This window comes from Schistocerca piceifrons, chromosome 3 (genome assembly GCF_021461385.2).
Source record: "Schistocerca piceifrons isolate TAMUIC-IGC-003096 chromosome 3, iqSchPice1.1, whole genome shotgun sequence".
NCBI classification, from domain to species: domain Eukaryota; kingdom Metazoa; phylum Arthropoda; class Insecta; order Orthoptera; family Acrididae; genus Schistocerca; species Schistocerca piceifrons.
Window position 1 is genome coordinate 335,968,328 of NC_060140.1, and position 13,230 is coordinate 335,981,557.

At 43.7% G+C, this 13,230-nt stretch overlaps 1 protein-coding gene across 1 annotated transcript in view; it reads left to right on the plus strand.

The window, feature by feature from the left end:
* Positions 1-13,230, plus strand: part of LOC124788635 — a 291,652-nt gene that overhangs the window by 138,181 nt on the left and 140,241 nt on the right. The window contains exons 3-4 of the mRNA XM_047255906.1: positions 10,265-10,338; positions 10,481-10,523. Of these exons, the coding sequence (XP_047111862.1) occupies positions 10,265-10,338; positions 10,481-10,523 (117 nt within the window). The remainder of the gene's footprint in view (positions 1-10,264; positions 10,339-10,480; positions 10,524-13,230) is intronic.

The window sequence follows — 13,230 nt, forward strand, 5'->3', positions numbered from 1 at the left end:
CCACATCCAAATGTTGCTGCATTTATCAACCCATAGTCTGCATTACCTCCTTCGCCTTTATAATCGAATTTGGACCGACAGTACTTTTCCCAGACGATGGCGGGAAGCTATCATCGTTCCTGTTCCGAAACCTGGAAAGGACAAACATCTCCCCTCTAGCTATCGCCCCATTTCTCTCACGAGTAGTGTATGTAAGGTTTTGGAGCATATGGTGAATTGCCGTTTAGCTTGGTGGCTGGAGTCCCGCAGTCTTTTAACACCTGCCCAATGCGGTTTCCGAAAGCATCGTTCTGCAGTTGACCATCTTGTTGCTCTCTCCACTTATATCATGAACAATTTTCTCCGGAAACGCCAAACAGTAGCAATATTTTTTGATCTGGAGAGAGCATACGATACCTGTTGGAGGACAGGCACCCTCCGCACACTGTTCTCTTGGGGCTTTCGAGGTCTGCTGCCATTATTTCTTCGCAAATTTATGGCAGAGCGCACTTTTAGAGTGCGGGTGAACACTACTCTCTCCAGTACTTTCTCCCAAGAAAACGGGGTACCCCAGGGCTCCGTGCTAAGGGCTGTACTGTTTGCCATTGCCATAAATCCAATTATGGACTGTCTCCTTCCCGATGTCTCAGGCTCCCTATTTGTGGACGATTTTGCGATCTACTACACTCTCAACGGACCAGCCTTCTTGAACGACGTCTTCAAGGCTGTCTCGATCGCCTCCACTCTTGGAGCATCGAAACAGGCTTCCGCTTTTCTCCCAGTAAGACCGTTTGTGTTAATTTTTGGCGTCGTACGGAGTTTCTTCCACCCTCCTTACATCTAGGACCTGTCAACCTTCCGTTTTCTTGGGTCTTATATTTGACAGAAAACTGTGCTGGTCCTCCCACGTTTCCTATCTTTCGGCTCGCTGTCTGCGATCCCTCAACACCCTCTGTGTCCTGAATGGTACCTCCTGGGGAGCGGACCGAGTGGTCCTTCTCCGCCTCTATCGCGCCTTAGTACGCTCGAAATTGGACTATGGGAGCATAGTTTACTCCTCTGCTCGGCCGTCTATTCTTCGGCATCTCGACTCTATCCACCACCGTGGATTACGTTTAGTTTCTGGAGCTTTTTACACCAGCCCTGTGGAAAGCCTTTATGCTGAGACTGCTGAACCTCCGCTGTCCAATCGGCGAGCAGTCCTTCTGAGTCGTTTGCTAGCCATCTGTCTTCCATGCCTACTAATCCAGCCCATGACATTTTTTTCGACGCCTCCTTTGATGTACGGTATGCAGGCCGCCCTTCCTCCCTACTACCACCAGGAGTCCGCTTCCGTCAACTGCTCCATTCTCTTTCCTTCCGCTTTCCTAAAACCTTCTTGACAACTTGGGGTACAGCACCGCCTTGGCTCCGTCCCCGGACCTGCCTGCTCCGTGACTTTTGTCAATTTCCCAAGGATGGTACCCCTTCACTTGTTTATCGTCGGGCATTTGCTGCTCTATGTGCACAAATGAAGGAAGCCACATTTATTTACACTGATGGCTCGAAAACATCGTTAGGTGTAGGGAGTGCCTATATTGTTGGCGACACCCCAAATCGATTTCGGCTTTCCGACCAGTGTTCGGTTTATACTGCGGAGCTTTACGCTGTTCTCCAAGCTGTCCAATACATCCGCCGCCATCAGCGGATACAGTATGTTATCTGTTCAGATTCTCTCAGCTCTCTCTCCTCAGTCTCCAAGCTCTCTACCCTGTCCACCCTCTGGTCCACCGGATTCAGGACTGCCTGCGCTTGCTCCACTTGGGGGGCGTCTCGGTGGCGTTCCTCTGGCTCCCAGGACACGTTGGTATCTGTGGAAATGAGGCGGCCGATATAGCGGCCAAGGCTGCAGTCTCTCTTCTTCGGCCAGCTATTCGATCGATTCCCTTCGCCGATCTACGGAGTGTTTTATGTCGTCGTGTTGTTCTTTTATGGCACGCACATTGGTCGACACTTCCCCATAGTAAATTGCGAGACGTAAAAGCTGTTCCCTGTGCTTGGACCTCTTCCTCCCGAACGCGTCGTCGGGAGGAGGTAATTTTAACTAGACTCCGGATAGGGCACTGTCTTTTTTGCCATCGACATCTTTTAAGCGGCGATCCTCCCCCACTCTGTCCCCACTGCTCTCAGCCGTGGACGGTAAGACACCTTTTAATTGAGTGCCCCTATTTTACTCCGTTACGCGCCCGTCTACAGCTGTCGCCTGATATATCGTCCATTTTAGCAGATGACACGCGCTCGGCCGATCGCGTTCTCGAGTTTATTAGTGCCAGTGAGATGACGTCAGTCATTTGAAGCTCTTTTGGGGACAACCAACCCTTTTCAGTAGTGGATTTTTAAGCTTTCCTTCTGCTTTGTTTCTCCAATTTTTTGACTTTCGTTCCCATTGCTGCTGGTTTCCATTTCGTTTTTTAACGTTTCCTAAGTTACAGACCGGGCGCTAATGACCATAGCAGTTTTGCGCCCCAAAACCAAAACAAAAAGAAAAAAAAACACTATGATAAGTGCCTCAATGTGTTTGGTGACTGTTGTTGTCCTGAGACTGGTTTGATGCAGCTCTCCATGCTACTCTATCCTGTGCAAGCTTCATCATCTCCCAGGACCTACTGCAACCTACATCCTTCTGAATCTGCTTAGTGTATTCATCTCTTGGTTTCCCTCTACGATTTTTACCCTCCACGCTGCCCTCCAATACTAAATTGGTGATCCCTTGATGCCTCATAACATGTCCTACCAACCGATCCCTTCTTCTAGTCAAGTTGTGCCACAAACTTCTCTTCTCCCCAATCCTATTCAATACCTCCTCATTAGTTATGTGATCTACCCATCTAACCTTCAGCATTCTCCTGTAGCACCACATTTCGAAAGCTTCTATTCTCTTCTTGTCTAAACTATTTATCGTCCACGTTTCACTTCCATACATGGCTACACTTCATACAAATACTTTCAGAAACGACTTCCTAACACTTAAATCAACACTCGATGTTAACAAATTTCTCTTGTTCAGAAACGCTTTCCTTGCTATTGCCAGTCTACATTTTATATCCTCTCTACTTCGACCATCATCAGTTATTTTGCTCCCCAAATACCAAAACTCCTTTACTACTTTAAGTGTCTCATTTCCTAATCTAATTCCCTCAGCATCACCCGACTTAATTCGACTACATTCCATTATCCTCATTTTGCTTTTGTTGATGTTCATCTTATATCCTCCCTTCAAGACACTATCCACTCCATTCAGCCGTTCTTCAAAGTCCTTTGCTGTCTCTGACAGAATTACAATGTCATCGGCAAACCTCAAAGTTTTTATTTCTTCTCCATGGATTTTAATACCTACTCCAAATTTTTCTTTTGTTTCCTCCACTGCTTGCTCAATATACAGATTGAATAACATCGGGGAAAGGCTACAACCCTGTCTCACTCCCTTCCCAACCACTGCTTCCCTTTCATGTCCCTCGATTCTTATAACTGCCATCTGGTTTCTGTACAAATTGTAAATAGCCTTTCGCTCCCTGGTGACTATGTGGAAAAATAGTATGTCAGTCGCTCTTTAAGATGTATACAGGGTGGTCCATTGATCGTGACAGGTCCAAATATCTCACGAAATAAGCGTCAAACGAAAAAACTACAAACAACGAAACTTGTCTAGCTTGAAGGGGAAACCAGATGGCGCTATGGTTGGGCCGCTAGATGGCGCTGCCATAAGTCAGACGGGTATCAACTGCGTTTTTTTTTTTAAATAGGAACCCCCATTTTTTATTACGTAGTACGTAAAGTAATATGAATGTTTTAGCTGGACCACATTTTTCACTTTGTGATAGATGGCGCTGTTAAAGTCACAAACATGCGGCTCACAATTTTAGACGAACCGTTGGTAACAGGTAGGTTTTTAAATTAAAATACAGAACGTAGATACGTTTGAACATTTTGTTTCGGTTGTTCCAATGTGATACATGTACCTTTGTGAACTTAACATTTCTGAGAACGCATGCTGTTACAGCATGATTACTTGTAAATACCACATTAATGCAACAAATGCTCAAAATGATGTCCGTCAACCTCAACGCATTTGGCAATACGTGTAACGACATTCCTCTCTATAGCGAGTAGTTCGTCTTCCGTAATGTTCGCACATGCATTGACAATGCGCTGACGCATGTTGTCAGGCGTTGTCGGTGGATCACGGTAGCAAAAATCCTTCAACTTTCCCCACAGAAAGAAATCCAGGGATGTCAGATCCGGTGAACGGGCGGGCCATGATAGGATCTTCGACGACCAATCCACCTGTCATGAAATATGCTATTCAGTACCACTTCAACTGCACAACAGGTCTGCCGGACATCCATCATGTTGGAAGTACATCGCCATTCTGTCAGGCAGTGAAACATCTTGTAGTAACATCGGTAGAACATTACGTGGGAAATCAGCATACATTGCACCATTTAGATTGCCATCGATTAAATGGGGGCCAATTATCCTTCCTTCCCATAATGCCGCACCATACATTAACCCGCCAAGCTCGCTGATGTTCAACTTGTCGCAGCCATCGTGGATTTTCCGTTGCCCAATAGTGCATATTATGCCGGTTTACGGTACCGCTGTTGGTGAATGACGCTTCGTCGCTAAATAGAACGTGTGCAGAAAATCTGTCATCGTCCCGTAATTTCTCTTGTGCCCAGTGGCAGAACTGTACACGACGTTCAAAGTCGTCACCATGCAATTCCTGGTGCATAGAAATATGGTACGTGTGCAACAATGTTGATGTAGCATTCTCAACACCGACGTTTATGAGATTCCCGATTCTCGCTCAATTTGTCTGCTACTGATGTGCGTATTAGCCGCAACAGCAGTTAAAACACCTATTTGGGCAGCATCATTTGTTGCAGGTCGTGGTTGACGTTTCACATGTGGCTGAACACTTCCTGTTTCCTTAAATAACGTAACTATTCGGCGAACGGTCCGGACACTTGAATGATGACGTCCAGGATACCGAGCAGCCATACGTCAACACGATATCGACTTTTTTCTGCAATTGGTAAACGGTCCATTTTAACACGGGTGATGTATCACGAAGCAAATACCGTCCGCACTGAAGGAATGTTACGTGATAGCACGTACTTACACGTTTGTGACTATTACATCGCCATCTATGACAAAGCGAAAAAGTGGTTCAACTAAAACATTCACATTTCCTTACGTACTACACGAATATGTAATAAAAAATGGGGATTCCTATTTTTAAAAAAAACGCAGTTGACATCCGTTTGACCTATGGCAATGCCATCTAGCGGGTCAACCATAGCGCCATCTGGTTTCCCCCTTCAAGCTAGTCAAGTTTCGTTCTTTGTATTTTTTTCGTTTGACACTTATTTCGTGAGATATTTGGCCCGGCCACTATCAATGGACCACCCTGTACAATAAAATGTGTTTCTTGTACTTAGTTTTTTTTTTAATGCCAAAACGTTCCCTACTTTCTGAATAGCCCTCGTAGAATTAAAATATCATCGACAGATCTTATAGTTTTATTTATTCGCCATTTTATTGTTTGTAGTACGTACAGATGGAATAACATGGGGAACGGACTACAAGCCTGTCTCACTCCCTTCCCTACTACGCGCTCCATTTCACGTTCTATGACTCTCGTTAACAGCTGTCTAGTTTCTGCATAAAAATGTCCTTTCACTCCCTATTCCTTTCCAGATAACTTCAGAATTCCAAAGAGTGTATTATAGTCAACATCAGCAGCTTTTTTCCCGTGACCTAAAAATGCTATACGAATATATTTGCCTGTCTTTTAATACGGTCTCTCCGCCATGCCGTATGATTGTTAGCCGCGCGTGCCGTATGCCGCAGTGAACATACCGAAATGAAACTCAGTGAAATACAAGTTATAACTAAATGAATATTCATTTTTACTTACAAATTTTCACATTAAATGTTGAAAGTGTCCCCCACTTGAAGGGAAGTAACCCAGGCAGGCGAACAATCATACGGCATTGCGGAGTCTTTGAACACCCCGTATAAGTCGCAGGGCCAATATTGCCTCTCGTGTTCCTATTTTTCTCTACTGATCTTCCGCAGAGTCGGTTTCTTCCAGTCGTTCCACTGCTCTGTAGATACACTAGGTGATCAAAAGTATCCTGCACCTGGCTGAAAACGACTTAAAAGTTCGTGTCGCCCTCCATCGGTAATGCTGGAATTCGATGTGGTGTTGGCCCACCCTTAGCCTTGATGAGAGCTTCCACTCTCGCAGGCATACGTTCAGTCAGGTGCTGGAAGGTTTTTTGGGGAATGGCAGCCCGTCCTTCACGGAGTGCTGCAATGACGAGAGGTGTCGATGTCGATCGATGAGGCCTGGCACGAAGTCGGCGTTCCAAAACATCTCAAAGGTGTTCTTTAGGATTCAGGTCAGGACTCTGTGCAGGCCATTACAGGGATCTTCTTGTCGTGTAACCACTCCGCCACAGGCCGTGCATTATGAACAAGTGCTCGATCGTGTTGAAAGATGCGATCGCCATCCCCGAAGTGCTCTTCAATAGTGAGTAGCAAGAAGGTGCTTAAAAAATCATTGTAGGCCTGTTCTGTGATAGTGCCACGCAAAACAACAAAGGGTGCTAGCCCCCTCCATGGAACAATCAACACCATAATACCACCGTCTCCGAATTTTACTCTTGGCACTACACACGCTGGCAGATGACGTACACCGGGCATTCGTCATACCCACACTCTGCCATCGGTTCGCCACATTTTGTACCGTGATTCGTCACTCCACACAACTTTTTTCACCGTTCAATCCAATGTTTATGCTTCTTACACCAAGCGAGGCGTCTTTTGGCCTTTACCGGCGTGATGTGTGGCTTACGAGCAACCGCTCGACAATGAAATCCAAGTATTGTCATCTCCGCCTAACTGTCATAGTACTCGCAGTGAATCCTGATGCAGTTTGGTATTCCTGTGTGATGGTCTGGATAGATGTCTGCCTATTACACGTTACGATCCTCTGCAACTGTCGGCAGCGTCTGTCAGTCAACAGACGAGATCCGCCTGTACGCTTTTGTGCTGCACATGTCCCTTCACGTTTTTCACTTCACTATCACATCAGAAACTGTGGATCTTTAGGAGTGTGGAAATCTCTCGTACAGACGTACGTCACAAGTGCCACCCAATCACTTGTCGACGTTCTAAGTCCGTGAGTTCCGCGGAGCGCCCCATTCTGCTCTCTCACGATGTCTAATTACTGCTGAGGTCGCTGATGTGGAGACATGGCAGTCGGTGGCAGCACAATGCACCTAATATGAAAAACGTATGTTTTTTTAGGGTGTCCGGATACTTTTGATCACATAGTGTAGTTCGTTGCAACCAATAATACATCCACCAGCACCTGCCTTCTTTGGTGAATATTTGCAGGTAGTTAGAGGTAACAAACCGAAATCAGTCAGTTCCTCGATAAGTAGTCGTTGAGTATACCATGCCACTCAACACACATTCCCATAGCTCCTTCCCTTCGGTAGGACTGATATTCACCTTTTATATGGCGCTCCCAAACGATGGACTTGTACATTTTCTTCGGAGAATTTCCGTGCAGAACATAAGCATGCTACCGCTTTCTACGTAGAACGCTTCTAAGCAGTGGGCGAGGAAAGATAAAACGGATTCGGTAGCGGAACGGAGCACGGTTTCACGTTACCTCCAGCCATAATGTCAACAGAACGACGCCCGGGCACACGCTTACTACTTCGTCAAAGACCCTGTTCGGAAACTATATCCGCGCAGACCAGTCAAATATTCATCTGCTCTAACCATTTCGTAGTAGTCCCGGCGAAATCAAGTACCCTACATTCACTACAGCTCCCAAAAAAGTATCCCACTACTACTACTACTACTACTACTACTACTACTACCTACTACCTACTACCTACTACTACTACGAACTCCCCCTTCCTTATTCCTCTTCCCCGCCGAGGCCACTAAAGCGTTCGATCAGAAACTAGACGTTCGATTCAGTGTGTAAGGGGACATTTCTGTGACCAGAAACTACTACAGCGATATCTCAGCTTCATGATGTGATATAAGGCACTCCTCGAATAACATCCGCTTGGGTAAAATCAGTGTACGCTGGGCTTTGAAAATCGCAACCGTCGATCAGCAATCACTGCCGCTTTGAAGTCACGCATTTGCCGTAGGCAAAAGGCAAGATTCGAGTATGAAACATGGAACTGCCGGTGACGCTACACATCCTCGCCCCGAATGAGTCGCTTGCCTCCTTTCTTCAGGGATCCAGAGCCGACTCCACCATTTCTCGATTTCAGCACGGCGTAGGTGAAACAGTACATGTGAGTGTGTTGGAAGTCTACGAAATGGGGTGTCTGTCTGGCATAAACACAATACCGTTAATACAGAGTGTGAGTACCCTTAGGGTTGTGTGTTACGCTACCGTCATCTTAGGAAGACATTGGAATACACTGGTTCCTGTAAGCAGGGAAATAATAATATGAAACTGACATAACCCTGTCCCTCAGGTTGTTCTGCGTGTAGAAGACGAAATCTTTAAGTTCTTTCCATTGCAATATATTTTCTCTGCCTTTGTTTCCACTGTTATTCGTGCATGTGCAGATTTATGCCTTTGTATTGATTCACGATGTACAGAGCACGACAAATTTCCGGAAAGCAAAGGTGAGGAAAAGTGATGTGATTACAGAAAAAATCTTAATACTAATATTCCGCGCCAAAAGACTGGGTGTTACTGAAGCTTTCAAAGACCCAACCGTGACCACGGTGGTGGTGTAGAAAGGGAATTAAAAGTTTAAGCTGAAACAATTAAAACTTTGGGGTTTGCCGATGACATTTTAGTTCTGTTAGAGACCGCAAAGAACTTGCAAGATCAGTTGAACGGCATGGAGTGTGTCGTGAAAAGAGATAGGATGAACATCAGCAAAAGTAAAACAGGGATAATGGTATGTTGTCGAATTAAATCAGGCGATGCTGTGGAAATAAAAGCAGTAGATAAGTTATTCTATTTGGGCTGCAAATTAACTGCTGATCTCCGACGTATCGGGGATATAAAATGCAGACGGGTTACAACAAGAAAAGCGCTTCTGACAGAGGCTTTTTGAAATGTGGCGCTGCGCCGGAGAATGCTGAGGATTGTCCAGGTATATCAGAGTGTTGATATAAAAGAGGTACTGAATCGAATTGTGTGTGTGTGTGTGTGTGTGTGTGTGTGTGTGTGTGTGTGTGTGTGTGTGTGTGTGGAGGGGGGGTAATTGTTGCAACCTAACTAAAACAAGGGGTCGGTTGATAGCACACATCCTGCGTTATCAAGGGGAGTGGGTGCTAGATAGGTTCGTAGCGCCCCTTTCGACTGTCGTCGAAGCTCCAGCATGGAGTGCGAGCAGTGGTTTTCGAAACGAGACCCAGGCACCGGCACAGGTGCTGGAGCATGTCACTGGGGCAGATGGCAGCCGAGGAGCTGTGGTCTGTGTTGTGGAAGCGGCTGTGCGAGCGCGCCAAGTCCTGGCTGCGAACTTCCCGCATGAGGTGCGCTTCTCTGCCGTTTGCTTTATTGGATTTGCTTCTTCTTGTGTTGCCTTGTCGGAAGGAAGACCCGTAGGGCACGCGGCTCCCCTCTACTAGACGAGCAGCGGTGTGGCAATTTGTCACCTGTTTGAAATGTCATGTACTCGCCTCCAGGTCTCCTCTGCACAGAGTGTCGCAGGTGTCGCTTGAGGTAACTAGGTTTTCGAGATGAAAAAAAGATGGCAGTGTTGGGTTTTCAGAGTCATTAAACTAGACAGTTAGAAGTAGTTGATGTCTTGTTCCGTCTCCAGCTTATATACTAGTTTTTTCTTGCATAGTACGACCATTCCATCAAAAGAGCGATTAGAAACAGCCTACGTGACATTTCAGTGTTTAAGTATATAATTTGAGGGGTTGAGAAACTGATGTATAAAATTAACTATTACAGCAACACTAGTTGGGACCAGTAAACACGCTAAGATATTCGCATTACTGCAATTGTATGTCATTTTTTATTTTTCTCCCATATAAAGGCATTTGTTTTCTCCTTCCTGCAGTATTCAGAAGTTCATGAAGTTTCTGGCGTATTTCTTCTGTTTTATACGATAGAAAAATATTTAGTTTTATATCTGGTAGGCTGCTTCTACATTATCAATGTCTGTATGAGATATTGTTATCTCTCTGTGTATTACGTTACTAGTGTAAGTGATTAAAATATTTTTATTCTCAGGAATGAAGAAGACTCTGAAGAACTGCCTGTAGAAGACGGTGAAGAGGCGTTGGATCTAGGTCTGGGAGCTGAAGGTTGGTGTCGTAGTATTGCAAAAATGGATGAATTTATCTCTGCAGTTATTTCAGTGCCTGCCAAATAATTTGTTAAATTTGTTTGTTAATACTATATAAAAAGGTCATAAAACTGAATCTAACAAGTAGTTATTCATTGCAGCTGGCCTACTGTACAATGGGTGCCCTCCTGTTACAATTGTAAGGTATGTACTCTTTCGTAGTGACTTATTTTTAAAAGTAGCTATAAATGAGATACTAGAACAAAAGCAAAAATTGTTACAGTGATGAAAGTATTCAGTTTCTTTGTACCACAAACAAAAGGCTGCTTCATATATATGAAGAACGTTTCAAAAAGGATATATCTCATACAGAGTGACACAACATTTTAATTCATTGCATTTGTGTAGTATAACTATGAGAAGACTCTCAGACAGTGTCGAGATTAATGACAATCGCCGCAAGTAATTTAAGGGAATAAGATTGTGAAGAAAATTGTTTCAGTTGTGCAGAAAACACTGGTGCTGATAATTAGATGATGGTGGTAACTGAACTGAAAGTGCATGTAATTGTACCAGTGTCAGAGAATGATTTCAATTTCAGAACTACATCAAGAAATGTTTGAGAACTCTGTTTCATAGTTGTGATGCAACAGAGGATGTATTTGCAGTTTCTTCCTGTGTGAACCGTGACTTGAATGTTATTTCTTCAGATGCACTGCTTGCAGTTTAAAGTTGTGGCTATTACTGTAAATGTGTGCCCATTTCAAAAATTTCTGAAGCAGAATAAAAGTAACCTCAGCTACAAGTTGAAAACAAATGACAAGTTTGAAGAAAGGAGATTGAACTATATTGGCGCCACAACAGTGATTTATTACATTATTGTTAATTTTTTCATTTGATTTGTTGATATAAATTAGCATTTTATCACCTGAAGTAACTGACTGCAGAGACATCCAAATCTTTACTAGGACCACTATTGTTCTAGTTCTTTTGCGTATAAAATATGGATTTTTAAAAAAAATTCTTTCCTGATAACATATTTTCAATGTTTTTACCTTGTGAGATGTTGTAAGGTCTTTGTATTGATCAATACTTTGCAGAAAACCACAAATTTTAAGCAATCAGTTGTGAGAGAACCAAGATGTGACTAATCTAGATTACTGTATCATCATAAAATTTTTGATTGAGTTGGTACAAATTTGCATTTCCCACCAGTCTGCTAGTGTCAATACAGGGCTTATTACTGTTGGAGACATTATTACTGTAATTAACTAGTGCATAAACTGGAAATTGTACTGGTCCACTGTGCATTTTTTGCAGAAACCAATGTAGACAGTCTTTATAGAGTTCAATGTACTGAACATGAATATCATGATTAAAATTGTCTACTAGCTCAGGATTACAAGTAAGATGGGACTTAACATTTCATGTCTACTGCTACTATAACCAATAGGATATATACATTAATTGAACTTGCCTAGTTTATTCATGCCTCTTTTTGCCTCTTCTTGTGGGTGGTGTCTGGAGCCTCTCTCTGTAGCATCCAGCAGGTGACAGCCAACATAGCAAGAGTCCACTGTCCACGAGAGAAGCGTCCTGGTGGAACTGCGCTCCAGTCTCATAACTGAATCCACCCAGCCAGTGACCTGATAAGCATGAATGAGTATGTCCACAAGGTCCCTGTAATTTTTGGCACTCCCGTTTGCGAGTATCAGTGCTGTCACACTAAGAAGAATATACCATGCATGCAGCTGATCAGGGTTTAGAGTGGATTCAGTGTGTGTTCCCCCCAACAGCTGGTGCACCTTTACACTAGTGAATATCCCCTTTGTGATCTCTGTGCTGAGTTATGGTAACTTGTTACACAAATACTGAAGTGCTCCTTCATTCCTGTGCACAGCCTTAACAAATGAGTCCCAACTTAATGGACACTGATGGGAGGACAATTTTGTTGGGATTCACTAGTGATTCTTCGGTAATATTTTTGACCCAGATAAAAGAGCTGTTCATGGAGACCATTCCCTCTGTGTTTACCATTTTTCTCTTGTGTGACTGACACACTCACACGGGCAGCAGTAGTACGTAGTGTAACCATCTTCCAAACCCAACAGCATTCTAAGGACTTTAAAATCTCCACATACCAGCCATTCATGCTTACTGTAATTAACACATTTAAGAAAAAAACACATATAAATGTTAGCATGTATCTCCATTTACAAATTAATTTGCTATGTGAATGTAAAAGACCTGTTCCATGTAATTACGATATATTGTGAAAATGATGCACGGAACATTAAACTAACTAACTAATAAACCTATAAAGGATTTCAACATGGTTTATCCTTCCTTAGCTAAGACAGCATATGCAACAGGGATGAATGATCTCTCAATACTCCTGTGTAACAGTACTGCCTTCAGGCTTGCTTTTGAACCATCTATGAAGAGTCTTCATTCCTCTGGTTTGTATGTAATGTTCAGGTCTTCCAACAGCCCATCAGTGTGACTGCAGAATTTAATGGCGGATGATGGCAATTTTTTGATTGTATGTCTTTTTTTTTTTGTATTGGTTCAGCTTCATTGCTATAACTGCTTAACGGTGGTACATATGGGGAGACTGGAGTTGACAATCCTTCACCCTGAGACACAGGGTGAATAACAGATGAAATGGGATGTCCTCTTCCTCCTCTTCTGAAGGAAGAGGCCATACAAGAACAGCAATCTGACATTATTCATGAGTTTACAACAAATAGCAGGCCCCCAAACTTCACAGAGATGATTTCACCATAGATCCAAGCATTCAGTGTAGATGAATGCAATGTGCAACACACATGTGGTTCCCATGAGTTATCTTGGTCTTCAACTTGACACTCAAAATACGAGGTATATGCTTGTTTCACTGCTGTAGTCAGCA